Source organism: Prionailurus viverrinus, chromosome A1, assembly GCF_022837055.1.
Source record: "Prionailurus viverrinus isolate Anna chromosome A1, UM_Priviv_1.0, whole genome shotgun sequence".
NCBI classification, from domain to species: Eukaryota; Metazoa; Chordata; class Mammalia; order Carnivora; family Felidae; genus Prionailurus; species Prionailurus viverrinus.
In genome coordinates, this window is record NC_062561.1 from 101612436 (window position 1) to 101627033 (window position 14598).

The following is a 14598-nucleotide window of genomic DNA, read 5'->3' on the forward strand; positions in this document are numbered from 1 at the left end:
TGTAGGCACACATGCACTAAGGGGCAGGGATCTTGGGAGCTGTCTTCAGATTCTGCCATCACAGCAGTTTTTTCCCATCTGTGCCAACAGAGAAACACCCCACTGTCACGTCATCTAGTTTCATGGTTCTCAGTACCACTTAACGTATTCTGATGCCTAGATCTAGACTCCTTTCCCCCTGCCTACATCTTATCTCTCTGTGAGTGCCTCGGGGGCATCTGAGACTTAGAATCACCAAAACTAGACAATGGGTTCCTTTGTGCCAGGAGTATTTTTCATTGGATATACTAGGAACTTGATTAGGTTTCTTAACCAGGTGAGAGAAGATTCTCACATTGCAACAAAACTGAAAGCAGATGCTCCAAGTTGATGTTGCAATTCCGCAGTTATCCATATTCCAAGTTCCTTCTGGTCTTTCTGCTTTACCGTCTTTATTTTAGCGCGCGCCTTTCACTCTTCTGGTTACAGTACAGCGGCTGTCGCTCCAGGAGTGCTTCGCGTTTCTGTCAGGAAAAAGAGCCCCATTATAGTGCTGCTTGATTATGGAATCTCTCATGACCTCCTTAAAGTGAATTTATATTAAGTCATGCCCTTGCTCAAGACATTCACTAAGCTTCCCATTTAAAATGATATGGGGGCGCCTGGGTGAGTCAGTTTTGGCTCAGGTCATGATCTCACAGTTCGATGGTGGGTTCGAGTCCCATGACAGGCTCTGTGCTGACAGCTCGGAACCTGGAGCCTGCTTTGGATGCTGTGTCTTCCTCTCTCCCTGCCCCTCCCCCACTTTCTCTCTCTCTCTCTCTTTCTCTCTCTCTCTCTCTCTCTCTCTCTCTGTCTCTGTCTCTCAAAAACGAATAAACATTAAAAAAATTTTTTTTTAAAAAAGGAGCAATGTGTGAGGAGAAAAACTTGTTTATCTGAGTTTTTGAAACTTTGAAAGACAATTGTGATTTCCTAGGCTGCTGTCTAGGCATTTTACAGTATGATAACCCTGCTCACACCCAGAGTGCGGACATTTAGGTAAGGACCTGAGTTCAGGATTCCCTCCATACATTCCCACTTGGCTTTCCTGGCACCTTTTAAAATAACCATTTGGAGTCAAGCCCTCGGAAATTTGGTGACCTCAGTCCTGACCAGCTGAAAGTGATCAGTGATAGGTGCTTGTCACCCTGCTGTCTTGTCTCCTGCTTGTTCCTGACCTGCCACCCCTCCCCCACTTCTGGGGTCTCTGACAAGTCTTCTGACTCTTCTTTCCTCTCCGCGGGTGTAGTGAAACCTTGCCTTCATTCACAGCAAGCCCATAGGGTCCGTTTCCCCAAAGTGGGAGCTCAGGTGTTCAGGACGTATGCCCCTTACTCAGCAGGTCGTAATCTGCACATTCTTTTCTTTTTTTATTGTTTATTTACTCATTTATATCTTAGCGAGCAAGAGAAAACAAAAGAGCAAGGGCGAGAGTGTGTATGAGAACTGGAAAGGAGCAGAGAGAGAGAGGGAGCCGGAGAATCCCAGGCAGCCTCCGCGCTGTCAGCTCAGAGCCCGATGCAAGGCTCGCTCTCACAGAGTGTGAGATCATGACTGAGTCAAAGTCAAGAGTCAGACGCCTAACCAAGTGAGCCACCCAGGTGCCCCTTTAATCTGTATATTCTTAACTTCCAACACCGGGTCTGGCTTCCCGCTACACAGTCTCAGCAGGGTTTCCAAATTTTTAATTAGAACATTAAACTTCATTCCATTTGAGTCTGTGTGTTGGTTTCATATTGCTGCTCTAACATGTTAGCACCAACTGAGGGCTTAAGACAACAGAAATTTATTTTCTCATTCTTCTTGTGGTCAGAAGTCCACAACGAGTTTCCCTGGGCTAAAATCAAGGCATCCCCAGGCTGGAGGGGCGCGTCCATTCCCTTTCCTTCTAGCTTCTCGAGGTCCCCTGGGCTCTCGACCCTCCCTCTGTCAATGAAGCCAGCCACGTGGCATCCTCCAGGCTCTCTCTCAGTCGGAGCCTCCTGCTTCCTTCTCATCGGGCATCTTATTATTACACTGAGCCCACCTGGATAGTCGAGGGGAATTGTTCCATTTTAAGACCCCTGTGCAAAGTACCTGGCCATGTAAGGTGACCTTCACAGGTTAGGATGTTGATGTCATAGGATGAGTCTCCCGCAGGCAGCGCTAACTCAGGTTCCAGTAGAATTTTTCTTTATATATGTTGTCCCTTAAAACTGCTGCCCAGAAAGGCTTAGCTGAGAACCGTGATTTTTCATGAACAGAATTTGGACCTAAATCTTAGGAGCATTGGAAGGATCAGTCTCTCTGTTTTAAAAAACTTAAGTTCACTCTATCGTAGACCTTTTGAGAAACTCTCCAAGTAGTTTGGTCTAGTTTACGTGTCATTTCCAGCGAGATAGTTAGAAACATTGCATTTTATTTTGCTTTTTTATGTGAAATAATATGTAGAAAGACTTTACTTCTTCTGAGCAAAATTTCATTATATTAATTGATTTTGAAAATTATAGGGGTGCCTGGGTGGCTCAGACGGTTGGGTGTCCGACTTCAGCACAGGTCACCATCTCGCGTTGTGAGTTCAAGCCGCGCGTCGGGTTCTGTGCTGACAGCTGAGACCCTGAAGCCGGCTTCAGGTTCTGTGTCTCCCCCTCTCTCTGCCATTCCCCTGCTTGTGCTCTCTGTTTCTCAAAAATGAATAAACGTTAAAAAATAAATTTAAAAAGATTATAAATGTCTTTACCTCCATTATAATGCATTTACTGAGCTTTTAATTTTTTGGAAAAAAGTAATCCAGTCTGAAATACTCAGTGATATACAAGCATAGCAAAATCTACCAAAACCATAAAACGCTTATCCCGAAACCTAAACACTTAGGAAAGCCAAGTAAAGAATTTGTTACCGAAATTTCACTGTAATTATACTTTCTTGTATCTTTTTTATTGGAGATAGTTGTGGCTCATTTTCTTTTACTGCCTTTCCCCCTCAAATAATGTCTTTATAATTGAGACATTTTTCTGTATTTTTGTTTGTTTCTATCTTTATAGCTTAAGAAATGTATAAAAACTCCAGAAATCCCTTCTAAACATGTCAGGAACTGGGTCCCAAAAGTCTTGGAGCAACGACGACAAGGTTTGGAAACATATTTACAGGTAAGATGCGTTTAGATCCTCGGTCAATAAAATGCAGTTTTTTTTGTTTTGTTTTGTTTTTTTAATTTTTTTCTCAACGTTTTTTTTTTTTTTTTTTTAATTTTTTTTTTTTTCAACGTTTATTTATTTTTGGGACAGAGAGAGACAGAGCATGAACGGGGGAGGGGCAGAGAGAGAGGGAGACACAGAATCGGAAACAGGCTCCAGGCTCCGAGCCATCAGCCCAGAGCCCGACGCGGGGCTCGAACTCACGGACCGCGAGATCGTGACCTGGCTGAAGTCAGACGGTTAACCGACTGCGCGACCCAGGCGCCCCAATAAAATGCAGTTTAAATAAATTTATGTCTCGATATTTTTTTTGTCAGAACTTCTGGGTGAGATGCAAAATATATCAACAGTCAGACATTCTAGATTAAAGTAAAGAAAGTTTAAAATTAAAAATATGTTGTCAGTTGGTCCTTTTAGCTTTAACGAAGTTGTATTTGTCATTGGTTCTCTGGATCGAGGAAGTGAAAATTTAGTATAAAGGTAAAAACTGATGTAAAGCAAATCTGTCCATGTTTTAATTCAGCTCTGTGAATTACTTTTTGCTTTTTGTTTGCTTTCCAAGATTTATTGCTTTCTCATGGCATTCCTAGCCTTTAGTTTTGGGTTTTGAAGACATAGAGAAACTGAATTTTTGTTGGGCCTGGCCAGTCCATATATGGAATCAAGTTGAGAACAAGTGCATAAAAATTAATTGCCTCTGATGAAGTGTCGGCTTCTTTGAAAATTAGAATGTGTGCTTGTGAAAGAATGCGATAGGAGGCTCTTTTCTGCAGCTGAGAGGAGCAAGTGGAACTATTGAGGGAAGAAAGAAAAACGCTTGTCCTAAGTGACAGGAAAAGCAAAAGAAAAGATAGAGCAGTGCCAACTTCTCTCTGTTTTTAAATATAAAAGGCTAAAGGCCTCAGATGAATATTTCATGTAGTCATTAATCCGAAGAGAACCACACAGGGCAGGTGCAGGGATGGCACAGGTCGGGTGTTCAGCCAGGACACTGAACAATTGACAGGCAGATGCATGGGAATGACCCAGGTGAGCATAGCTGGGAAGATAAGGAAGAGCAGAGCTGGACCTCACCTGAGGGTTATGGATTCGCCGTGATGAGCTATCCGTCGGAGACATGTTACATCACAGAAACAGCGGCTGTTACTTTTCTTTTTATGAATAATACCTTGTAACCCCTGTAAGCTTTAATCTTAGGGTGGCTTCTGTGCAGGCAGGTAGCTGGAGGCTCTGGGAAGCCAGGACCCAGTGTCCACGACAGAGTTTTTCTGGGTGGTTGTGCCTGAATCGCTCTTGGTTACAAGGGGAGGATACGCTGTCACTTCACGCTTCAGATGACTCTCTCCCACTGGAGAGATGCCAAGAGCCTCTTGGTGGCCTTGCATAGTTTTCTTGGTCTTGATGGTGTTCTCCAAGGAGAGTTGACATGCTGGAGACCTTGCGATCATCTGAGGAGGGCTGTCTTGACTGTTTTTGTTCTCTTCCTTTGGGATGGCGGTTTTCACTGCCTCTCCCTGAAAGTGGGAGATTAAAGGAAAGGGGGACCACAAAGGACAGGAACATGTGTGGCTGTGTTCCCTGGGACTCTGTACATGGAGCTGTGAGTGTTCCCAAGTTTCTGGCAGCATTGCAGAGCAAAACCAAAGCAAAAAACCAAAACACGAGACTTTAGACATTGTGTATGCAAAGGGTAGAAAGTCATGTTCTCTGTAATTAAATGGAATAGGTAAACAGTGCATTCTTACTCATAAGCCAGATTTTCCACGGATATTGTATATCTTCAAGCTCTCGTTGTGAAGAACGCTTTCCTCTTTTTCCTCCCATTGTCTTTGACACATGACTTCCATTACTACTTAGTGTAAACATTTTAAGTTGTTTGTACTTTGAATATAAATATGCAGATAAAATCAGCTGGCACCGAGAGGAGTTTACAGTGACTCTCAAATTGGGCTTGGAATTTTCTATTCTCAGAAATGGGGCTTGAAAGATGTGGTTGAGGGACCAAAAGGGCTTGGTTCCTGTTGTGAGTTTAATATTCGTTTTCTTGTCACTTCAGTCTCCAAGGAGTTGCAGGGAGCTTTCTCTTCTCCCTTTTCTACCTGATTGTCTTTGTGGGCAGTGGGAGCTAGGTGGAAGTTGGAAAGATGAGTGGGAATGCTTTATCTGTCCCAAGTGAAATGAAAACCCTGGGTTATGCATCATTTTGGGATAACTTGTGGTACGTAAGCCTCTTGAGGAGTAAGACAGCCTCCATGATCTTACGGTTCATGAGTTTGAGCCCCATGTCAGGCTCTGTGTTGACTGTGCAGAGCCTGCTTGGGTTCCTCTCTCTCCCTCTCTGTCTGCCCCTCCCCGGCTTGTGCTCACTTGTTCGCTCTGTCTCTCTTTTTTTCAGAATAAATAAATAAACTTATAAAAAAAAAAAAGGAGTAGGCCAGTCTTTTCATGAACTGGCCCTTTTCTGGCCCATAAACCTGAGAGAGTATTATAGCCCAAGTCAGAGCATCTAAAGCTCACTGTGACCTTAGACGTTACCTAGTCCAACCTGCCTCCTGCCCTTCATTTACGTTCATGATTGTCTGTCTGGCCTCACTTTCCCACCCGTGGAACAGGCAGATTAGCCTTTGAGAGGGCCACAGAAAACACTTGTCCAGAGATCAACCAGTACATTCTGGACCATGGGTGAGTGCAACACCATTCCCTAAGGTGGCCCACACTGCTCTTTTATTTTAGAGATGGAGAAACTGAGGTGTAGTATGGTTACAAAACCTGCCTCACTTCCTGGAATTTATTAGTTAATGAGATGGCCTGAAATGTTAGTTTCTTAACTCTCAGGAGGCTCTTTTCAAGCTGCATTGTAGAGTTTCTAATTTTTCAGCCTTGACATAGTTTTACTTAAGGCTATATTAATAATTGTAAAAGAAATGTCCTTATAATCATAAACTTTCGCAATTTATTTAACTACCTACCCCCATCTCCCTTGATAGATTGATAGATTGGGAGTTTTTAAAATCTATAACTTGATTATTTAGAATCCTACAGGGGCAGCTGGGTGGCTCAGTCGGTTAAGCATCCAACTTCCTCTCAGGTCATGATCTCATGGTTTGTGAGTTCGAGCCCCATGTCAAGAGCCTGGAACCTGCTTCAGATTCTGTGTCTCCCTCTCTCTCTGCCCCTCACTGTTCATGCTCTGTCTCTCCCTCTCTCTCTCTCAAAAATGAATAAACATTAAAAAAAGTAAAAAAGAAAAAAAGAATTCTTAGGATTCATTGTGTCTTCCAACTGGAAAAGTTCCATAGCTTCTCTCTGGTTGTGAAATTGTTCCATAAAGTACAGGTACACCTACTCTGCAACAAAAGACAAGACACATAGAGGGCCTAACCAGGTCTAACGTCGCAGAGTCCCAGAAAGAAGGGAGAGGGGAAAATACAAAAGTAGGGGAGGAAATAATCAAAGGAAAAAGAGTTGAACATTTTCCCCGGCTGGAGGCTGTGAGCCTTTAAATAGACCAGGTGCCCCGAGGGCAGAACCCAGAGACCCATAGAAGCCCTCCAGGGCTCGGACACAGCTGGCAAAATTTCAGTATGTCAGAAATAAAGATCCATACTCTTCCAGAAAAGAAAAACAAACAGTGGGCAAGGTTGAGGTTCCGCCCTGGCCTCATTTTCTTCTTATCTGAGACTGGTCGAATGGGCGGGTCCCTCTCCGTTCTTCAGTAGCAGTGTGAAATCGCAAGCTGGCCGGGTGTAGACAAAGACTTTTCATGCGTATTTCTCATGCGTCACTTGTTGCAGTAATGTGAGATTTATGTTTCTGAGAAAGGGACACACATCTCATGTCATTTACTTAAGAACAACAGCAGTTTACGTTTTCATCTTATTCATAAGGAGGGAACAACAGTTAACTCTGCAGTGAGTGTTGGGAGCTAGAGATCCAAGTGACCCATAGAAATCAAGACTAAGGATAATCTCAGCCAGAAAGAAATGCCTTAAAGAAAAGTTCATTTAGAGAAAACAGTCCACAGCTGGTGTGGGGTTTGTCAAAAAGCACTTGCAGAATGCTATAGTCAGAGGACCCGATTACCTGACTAGCCTGCCCCTCATTTGATTTTTGAACATGTACAATATAGTACAATGTTCCCTTGGGCCAGTAGTCTGGTGGACCAGAGTATTATATTTTTAACTCTTCCTCTAGTGCATGAAACATTTATTAAAATTGACATCGTGTGCTTGAAAACGCGTATTCTCTAATTCTTGAATGCACTGAGCTATATATAATCAAATGAAGCTGGTTAAGTGTGCTATTCAGTCAAACGTGGCTTTTTGATCTGCAAGAAAAAGGTGTGTTCAAATTTTCCACTTACGTTTCAAGGATTGATCGCTCCTATGATTGAGCTTAGTTCAAACATCCATCCTTTCTCTCTTGGTCCCTTTTTTTGTGAGCTTTTGCTTTTGTTGCCCACGTTTGGATTGGTGGCAGATTTCCCCTGCCCCCAACCCCCCTTTTTCTCTTTCCATTTTCCTTCCTCTGTTAGTTTGCATCTATTCTTGTCATAGTTACTTGTTCTCTTTAGTCTCCTGAGCACAACAAGGATTTTCACATCTCATCACTCTAGACCACTCTAGATCTAGGATTCTGGGTTGACGGTCCCTGTTTTGTTTTTTTCCGCTTGGAAAATACTGTACCACTTCCTTCTGGCTTCTATAGTTAATGATAAAATCCACTGTCATATTAGTGTTTTCCACTTGTATGTGAGATGAGGTTTTAAGATGTCTTTTTTCAAGATTTTATCTTTGTCGTTAGTTTTCAGAAACTTCATTGTGTGCCTTGGTGTGTATTGCTTTGGGTTTTTCCTGTTTGGAGTTTTGTTTCTCTCCTCCCTGCTTTCTCCTCTCCTTCTAGGACTATGATCGTAGGGATACATGGGGTGTTTTGTGCTGTAGTCCCACGGAGACTTGGGTCTTCTTCTGGGGGTTTTTTTTTTCAGACTTTTTTCTCTGCGTGGGTCAGATAAGATCATTTCTGTTGTTCTGTCTTTCCATTTGCTGACTTTTTCCTCTGTTCTTTCCATTCTGCTGTTGAACCTGTCCACTGAGCTTTTTATTTTGATTATTGTATTTTTCAGCTTTAAAATTCCCACTGATCTTTATATAGCTTTTATTTCTTTGCTGACCCCCTATATGTCTTTGTTGAGTTTTTGTATTGTTTCTTTTGTTTCAAACGTGTTCATAATTACTCATTGAAGTATTTTTATCTTGGCTGCCTTACAAGTCATTCTCTAACATCTTTGTCTTCTCAGTGTTGGCGTCTATCGATTGTCTTTTTTATTCTGTGTGAGAGCTTCCTGGGTCTGATACGAGGAATGATTTTGGTTGATTCCTAGACATTTTTGTATTTTGTGACGAGACTCTGGATCTTATTTAAACCTCCCATCTTGGCTGGCCTTCTCTGATACCCCTCAGCCTGGGGGACAGGTGGGGGGACTTCATCTCATTTCTGCCAGGTGCAGGTAGAAGACCAGATTTCCCATTTGGCCTTGGTTGACACCTGGGCTGGAAAGGGTATTCATTACTGCTAAGAGGAAAGGAGTCCCAGCTCTCCCTTGGTTGCCACTGACGCTTTGGGTGGGGCACGTTACTGTCTTGGGGCAGTGAGAATCCTGGTTCTCTGCTTGGCCTTCTCTGACACCCCCCTGGCATTGAGTGCCCCATTGAAGTCTCATGAGGTTGGAAGTCTAGGCTTCCTTCTAGGCTTTCCCTGGCTTGAGTGGAAGTGGAGCAACTATTCTTTCTGTGGTCGTTGGGTTGAGTAGAGTGATCAGTGTCTAAAAGTTTTCTCTCTTACTAGGCTGTCGTTTTCACAGCCTTCTTACTAAAGGAAATGGGCTTTTATTGGGGCTTTATTTGTCTGCAACTCTTGGTATTTCCTGGCTGCCAGCTTTTTCTGCTGTATGTCAAGATACGTGAGGCAAAACGAAATCCCAGGAAAGATAAAATGTACCTCTGTGGCATTCCTTAGGTGCTGGCAGGTTTCATTTCTTCCCTCAACCTTAGGTACAATGTCCAATAAAATGTTTTAGTTGCATTCAGCAGGAGAAAGGGAAAAAGTATAGCTGTTCCATCTTAACAGAACTGGAAGTCTGTCCTTTGAGTTTTTAGGTTTTAATATTATACTTTTTTGTTTTAGAAATTTTGTCTGATTTTTTCCCCCCTAATCTGCCTGGATGTTTCTTTGGAGGTCTGTTTTTATCTTTTTCAAATATTTTAACTCTTGGTTTCCCAGGAAAAATGGTTATCACCATTTTTTGTAGTAATCACTACTGTTTTTGTAGTTTTTTTAATGAATAATTTACAGAAATTCAAATGAGAAAAGTGAAATACAACTTCACTAGAATTTTGATCGGAATTTCAGCATCACAAACTCGAAAGTTTTAGTCCTTATTTTCCTAGTTTTTAAAAGGGCAGCATCTTTTGAACAGTATACCTCCTTGATCTTGAACTACTCTGCATGAACCTGAAACATAAATCATCTTGTAAGCCTTGTAAAAGCTTCCAGATTTTAAGTATATCTCTAGTAGGTTCTAGCTTACCATTGTTAATGGTTCTTTTTCTTAGACATGCATTTTCACAGTCCAAATCTTTGGAAACCTTGATGGTTAATAGATGTGTTGAAGAGACAGTGGCTTATATCGTTGCTGCCTAATTGCAAAATATTTTCCTTTTTAGATTTAGAGACACAACTAGAATGACTAAATTAATAAACTTTTTTTAAACTTCTACCCTACTGTTTCCTTCCAGACACCTTTGTATATGCTTTTGTCAAGTAAAATAAAGCATGTGTTAAATAAATCTTGGTACACAAACATCATAAAAAGTGAAAGAATAGTGTTCCACATTCGTTTAGCGAAATGAAATGGTCCATGTTCTGGATGTGAAGTAATGTATAGTAAAGTTCTTCCTATCGAATGAATATCTCCAAGAGAATACTGTATTTCCTTTTTTGTCATTCATCTCTAAGTGTGAGAAAATTCATCTGTGATAGCATCTGAAGTTTCATGATCTATGACTTTACCTATGCACCCAATTTTGGTATATATTATGGAAGCCAGTAGTCAGATGTGGCTAATAAACATTTGAAATGCGGCTAGTCTGAATCAAGATGTTCTGTAAAATATACACAGATTTCAAAACCTTTGTACAAGAAAGAATGTAAAATATCTCAATAGCTTTTATAATGATTACACTTGAAGTAATATTTTGTATAGGATCGAACAAAATATATTGTTCCTTTTTACTTTTTTCATGTGGCTACCAAATAATTTAAATGTGAAATTTACTTTTTTTTTAAGTTTATTTATTTATTTGGAGAGAGGGAGAGAGGGGGAAGGGCAAAGAGACAGGGAGAGAGAATCCCAAGCAGGCTCCACACCATCAACGCAGAGCCAGATGTTGGGGCTTGAATTTATGAAATGCGGCATCATGACCTGAGCCGAAATCAAGAGTCAGAAGCTTAACCAACTGAGCCAGCCCCCCAGTGCCCCAAATTTTACATTTTTAATTATTATGCAGTATATCTGTGGCTTCCATTTTACTTCTGTTGGATCGTGGTGGTCTAGAGTATTCCTGTCTCTCTCTGTTGTCATTATCTGAGTCATCTAATAATCAGGAAACACTTTACTCCCTTGATTTTTTTTTCTTTATTCTTTTGGGTAGAAAATGAAAATTGCTAAATATTTAACTGTGTTCAATGAAAACTTTTTAAGTAACTTCAAAGATGATGTCTCCAAACCTTGAAAGATAATGAGTACTTTGGGTAACACAGTAAGAAAACTAAAACGTATTGTAATGATTATTATTTATTTCATTGTCTTTCCAAATGATTCCATTGTTCTATAGATGTTCTTATTATTTTCATATTTTCTTAGCACAGTTGAGAATAACTGATGAGTAATGATGAAATGATACTTAGAATCACAAAGTAGCAAAGTGTTGCAAGGTATAGGAAAAATAAGATTACTAAAATTCAGTAATGTGTATTAGGAAAGAATCCAATTGATTCATATGGTAATCCTAAGAGTGAAGGAATTTGGTTCTCTTTTTTTTTTTTTTTTTTCAACGTTTATTTATTTTTGGGACAGAGAGAGACAGAGCTTGAACGGGGGAGGGGCAGAGAGAGAGGGAGACACAGAATCGGAAACAGGCTCCAGGCTCCGAGCCATCAGCCCAGAGCCTGACGCGGGGCTCGAACTCACGGACCGCGAGATCGTGACCTGGCTGAAGTCGGACGCTTAACCGACTGCGCCACCCAGGCGCCCCTGGTTCTCTTTTTTTAAAGACACACGAATTTTCTTTTTTTTGGAAGACATGTAAGAAAGAATAAACGTCATAAAATACCAATTTTTATCAATAGAAACACTTAATTTTCTGTCTGTCTTTTAAAAAAAAAAAAGTTTATTTCTTTATTTTGAGAGAGAGAGAGAGAGAGCACAAGCCAGTGAGGGGCAGAGAGAAGGGGATACAGAATCCCAAGCTGGCTTCATGCCATCATTGCAGAGCCCGATGCGGGGCTTAAACTCATGAAGCCTGAGATCATGACCTGAGCAGAGATCGAGAGTCAGGCGCTCAACGGACTAAGCCACCCAGGCGCCCTTAATATTCTGCCTTTTAAGTGTAATCTGTCATTCTTCTGATTCTTCTTTTCATCTTTGGTGTTCTGTTTTACCGTAGAACTTTGTTACTGTAGTTATTCTGTATCTGGGCATAGATTTTTTTTTTTCATTTATATTTTTGTGTATTGTGTGTGCGTTTGTGTGGGTGCGCACACGCTCTCTCATTCTGAATATAGGTACCTTTCAGTGTCTCTGGAAAATGCCCAGGTATCATATCTTTGATTGTTGCCTCTTCCGTCCCCCCGCCCTTTTTTAAATTTTTTTAATTCTCAGTCTGATAAAAGTGATGTCTTCATAGGTCTCATTTGTTTCTGCTAGTTTTTGCACATGGTACTTTGTTTCCTCTTAGTGTATTTATGTGTGGTTTTTGTTTGTTTCAATTTTTAGCTTGGGTAATGCATTTCCTTGTACCTTCAGCCTTGGGGATTTTTTTTCATGTCCAGGATTCAATTTACTTTTTACACGAGATAGAATTTTTGTTTGCTCTTGCTAATCACCTAGGAGCACTACCAACTGGGTGGGACTTCTTAGCTTGAAAGTTTTTTTGGACCACACAAAAGGCATTAGATTAGGTTCCAAACCTGTGAGTGGGTTTATTTCTCTCTTTCCCTTCCTCTGGGTATGTATCCTTCAGCAGCTTCATTTGGAGTTCGCCTCTTAGATCCCTGATGCCCATCTGTCTTGAGCAAAGCTTAGGCTTTATCTTCATTTCTTCTGTCCATGCAGCTTTCATAGTAGATGCTCAAAGTTCTAGGGTTCGGCTTGCCTGTGGGAAAGGACCAGCTCTGGTGCTTGCTTATCTATCAGGATTTCAATTTACATTTGATGTAAGGATGCTCGTGATTCCTTACTTTTTTATTACCTCAGTGATGCATTTTTAAAAAGTTTCTTATATATATTTATATATGTGTGTGTGTGTGTGTGTGTGTGTAATTGTATGTAATATGTATTTGTATTTTAAAATAATATATATTTATATTTATAAATACAAGATATGTGAAATATATTTAAATGTATATATTGTGAGTGTATTTACATATATAGCATTTTTAGGATCCTCAGTATCCGTTTCCAAGAAAATACGGCTTAGTGAAATGTTCAAGTGCTAAATCACTCCTCATGGTTAGCCAGATACTACTACCAGGATTTACCATATGGACTTCTCTCTGCAGTTACATACATAATTTGCTACAATACGTTCTTCAAACACAGAAAAGTTTGGAAAATAAGTTTAATTATTTTACTGATTATAAGATTCTGTTTGACAGTGTTTGCTTCCCAAATCAAAATGGATTTGATATCCTGTTCATTCAGGGGAGGGTATGTGATTATGCAGGAATCTCTGGGAGGGTCCACTTGCCACAGCAAGTGACTTGTCATGTTCCATACCAGAGCAGAAGCCTTTATAAAATGCCACCTGTCATATACATGTGCTGTAAAATCGACCTTAAACATTCCCACAAGTTAGTTCCCAAAGAGGTTGCGTCGTGACCTAAACATGTTTTTTGTTTTGTTTTGTTTTGTTTTTAAATTACATAACTAGTATGTAGGCTTAATGCCATGGGGTACATAGAATAAATTTTTTTTTTTATCTGCCTTTGACTCTTACTCAGCCACCACCCTCCCCACCCCAGTGTACTTAAGAAGACACTTTCTTCCAAAGTAGGCTGGCTTCCTGATTCCACTGTGCATATTTTCCAGCCTTTCTTTATCTTTTTTTTTTTACATTTATTTTTTATTGTTGAGAGAGATAGACACAACACAAGTGAGGGAAAGGCAGGAGAGAAGGAGACACAGAATCTGAAGCAGGCTCCAGGCTCTGAGCTATCAGCATCGAGCCCAACGTTTGGCTCAAACCCATGAATCGTGAGATCATGAGCTGAGATCATGAGCTAAGCCAAATCCGGCGCTTAACCAACTGAGCCACCCAGCCTCCCGTATCTTTTTTTTTTTTTTTTAATTCTTATTTATTTTGAGAGAGAGATGGAGAGCAAGTCGGGGAGGGGCAGAGAGAGAAGGAGACAGAGACCCAAGCAGGTTCTGTGCTGTCAGCAGAGTGGGATGCAAGGCTCAAACCCACGAACCCTGAGATCATGACCTGAGCCCAAATCAAGAGTCAGACGCTTAACCGACTGAGCCACCCAGATGCGCCAGCCTTTCTTTATTTTTAACCTGTCTTTATCTTTCTTTTTTCATAAGCTTCTTTACCCTTCTAAAGATTCTGTGGCAACTTGATCCCGTTCCCCATTTTGCAGTAAGAAACTACGGCTGACACGCTGGAGTGGCGTTTTATTTTGGTAATTGTTGGGTGAACAGCCGTTGGGATGCCTATCACCTGTTGCTACATGAAAATGCTGGAATAAGAGCCCAGGTACCCCCGGAATCGCATGGTCATTAAGGGTCTGATACCACCACGGCATTGTCTCAGAACTGTCCTCTTTTGCTTAATAAGCAACTTCTATACTAGTTGGAGCACACCCTTAAACCATTTTGTGAATCACATTTTCTTCCACACTTCCCTTTTCTTTTTTTAAATTGAAGTATACTTGACATACAATGTTATATTGGTTTCAGGCATACAGCATAGTGAGTGGACCATTCTATCCCCTACGCGGTGCTCACTGCCGTAAGCTCGGTTACCATCTGTCACCGTACAGATGTTACTGAGTATATTCCCTATGCTGTACCTTTCCTTCTAGATTTATCTTTTAATGACCATAAACCACTTATAAA

General features: G+C 41.0%; 1 protein-coding gene across 1 annotated transcript in view; it reads left to right on the forward strand.

The window, feature by feature from the left end:
- Positions 1–14598, forward strand: part of SNX24 (sorting nexin 24) — a 159549-nt gene that overhangs the window by 97673 nt on the left and 47278 nt on the right. The window contains exon 3 of the mRNA XM_047875941.1: positions 3045–3149. Coding sequence (XP_047731897.1) covers positions 3045–3149 — 105 coding nt within the window. The remainder of the gene's footprint in view (positions 1–3044; positions 3150–14598) is intronic.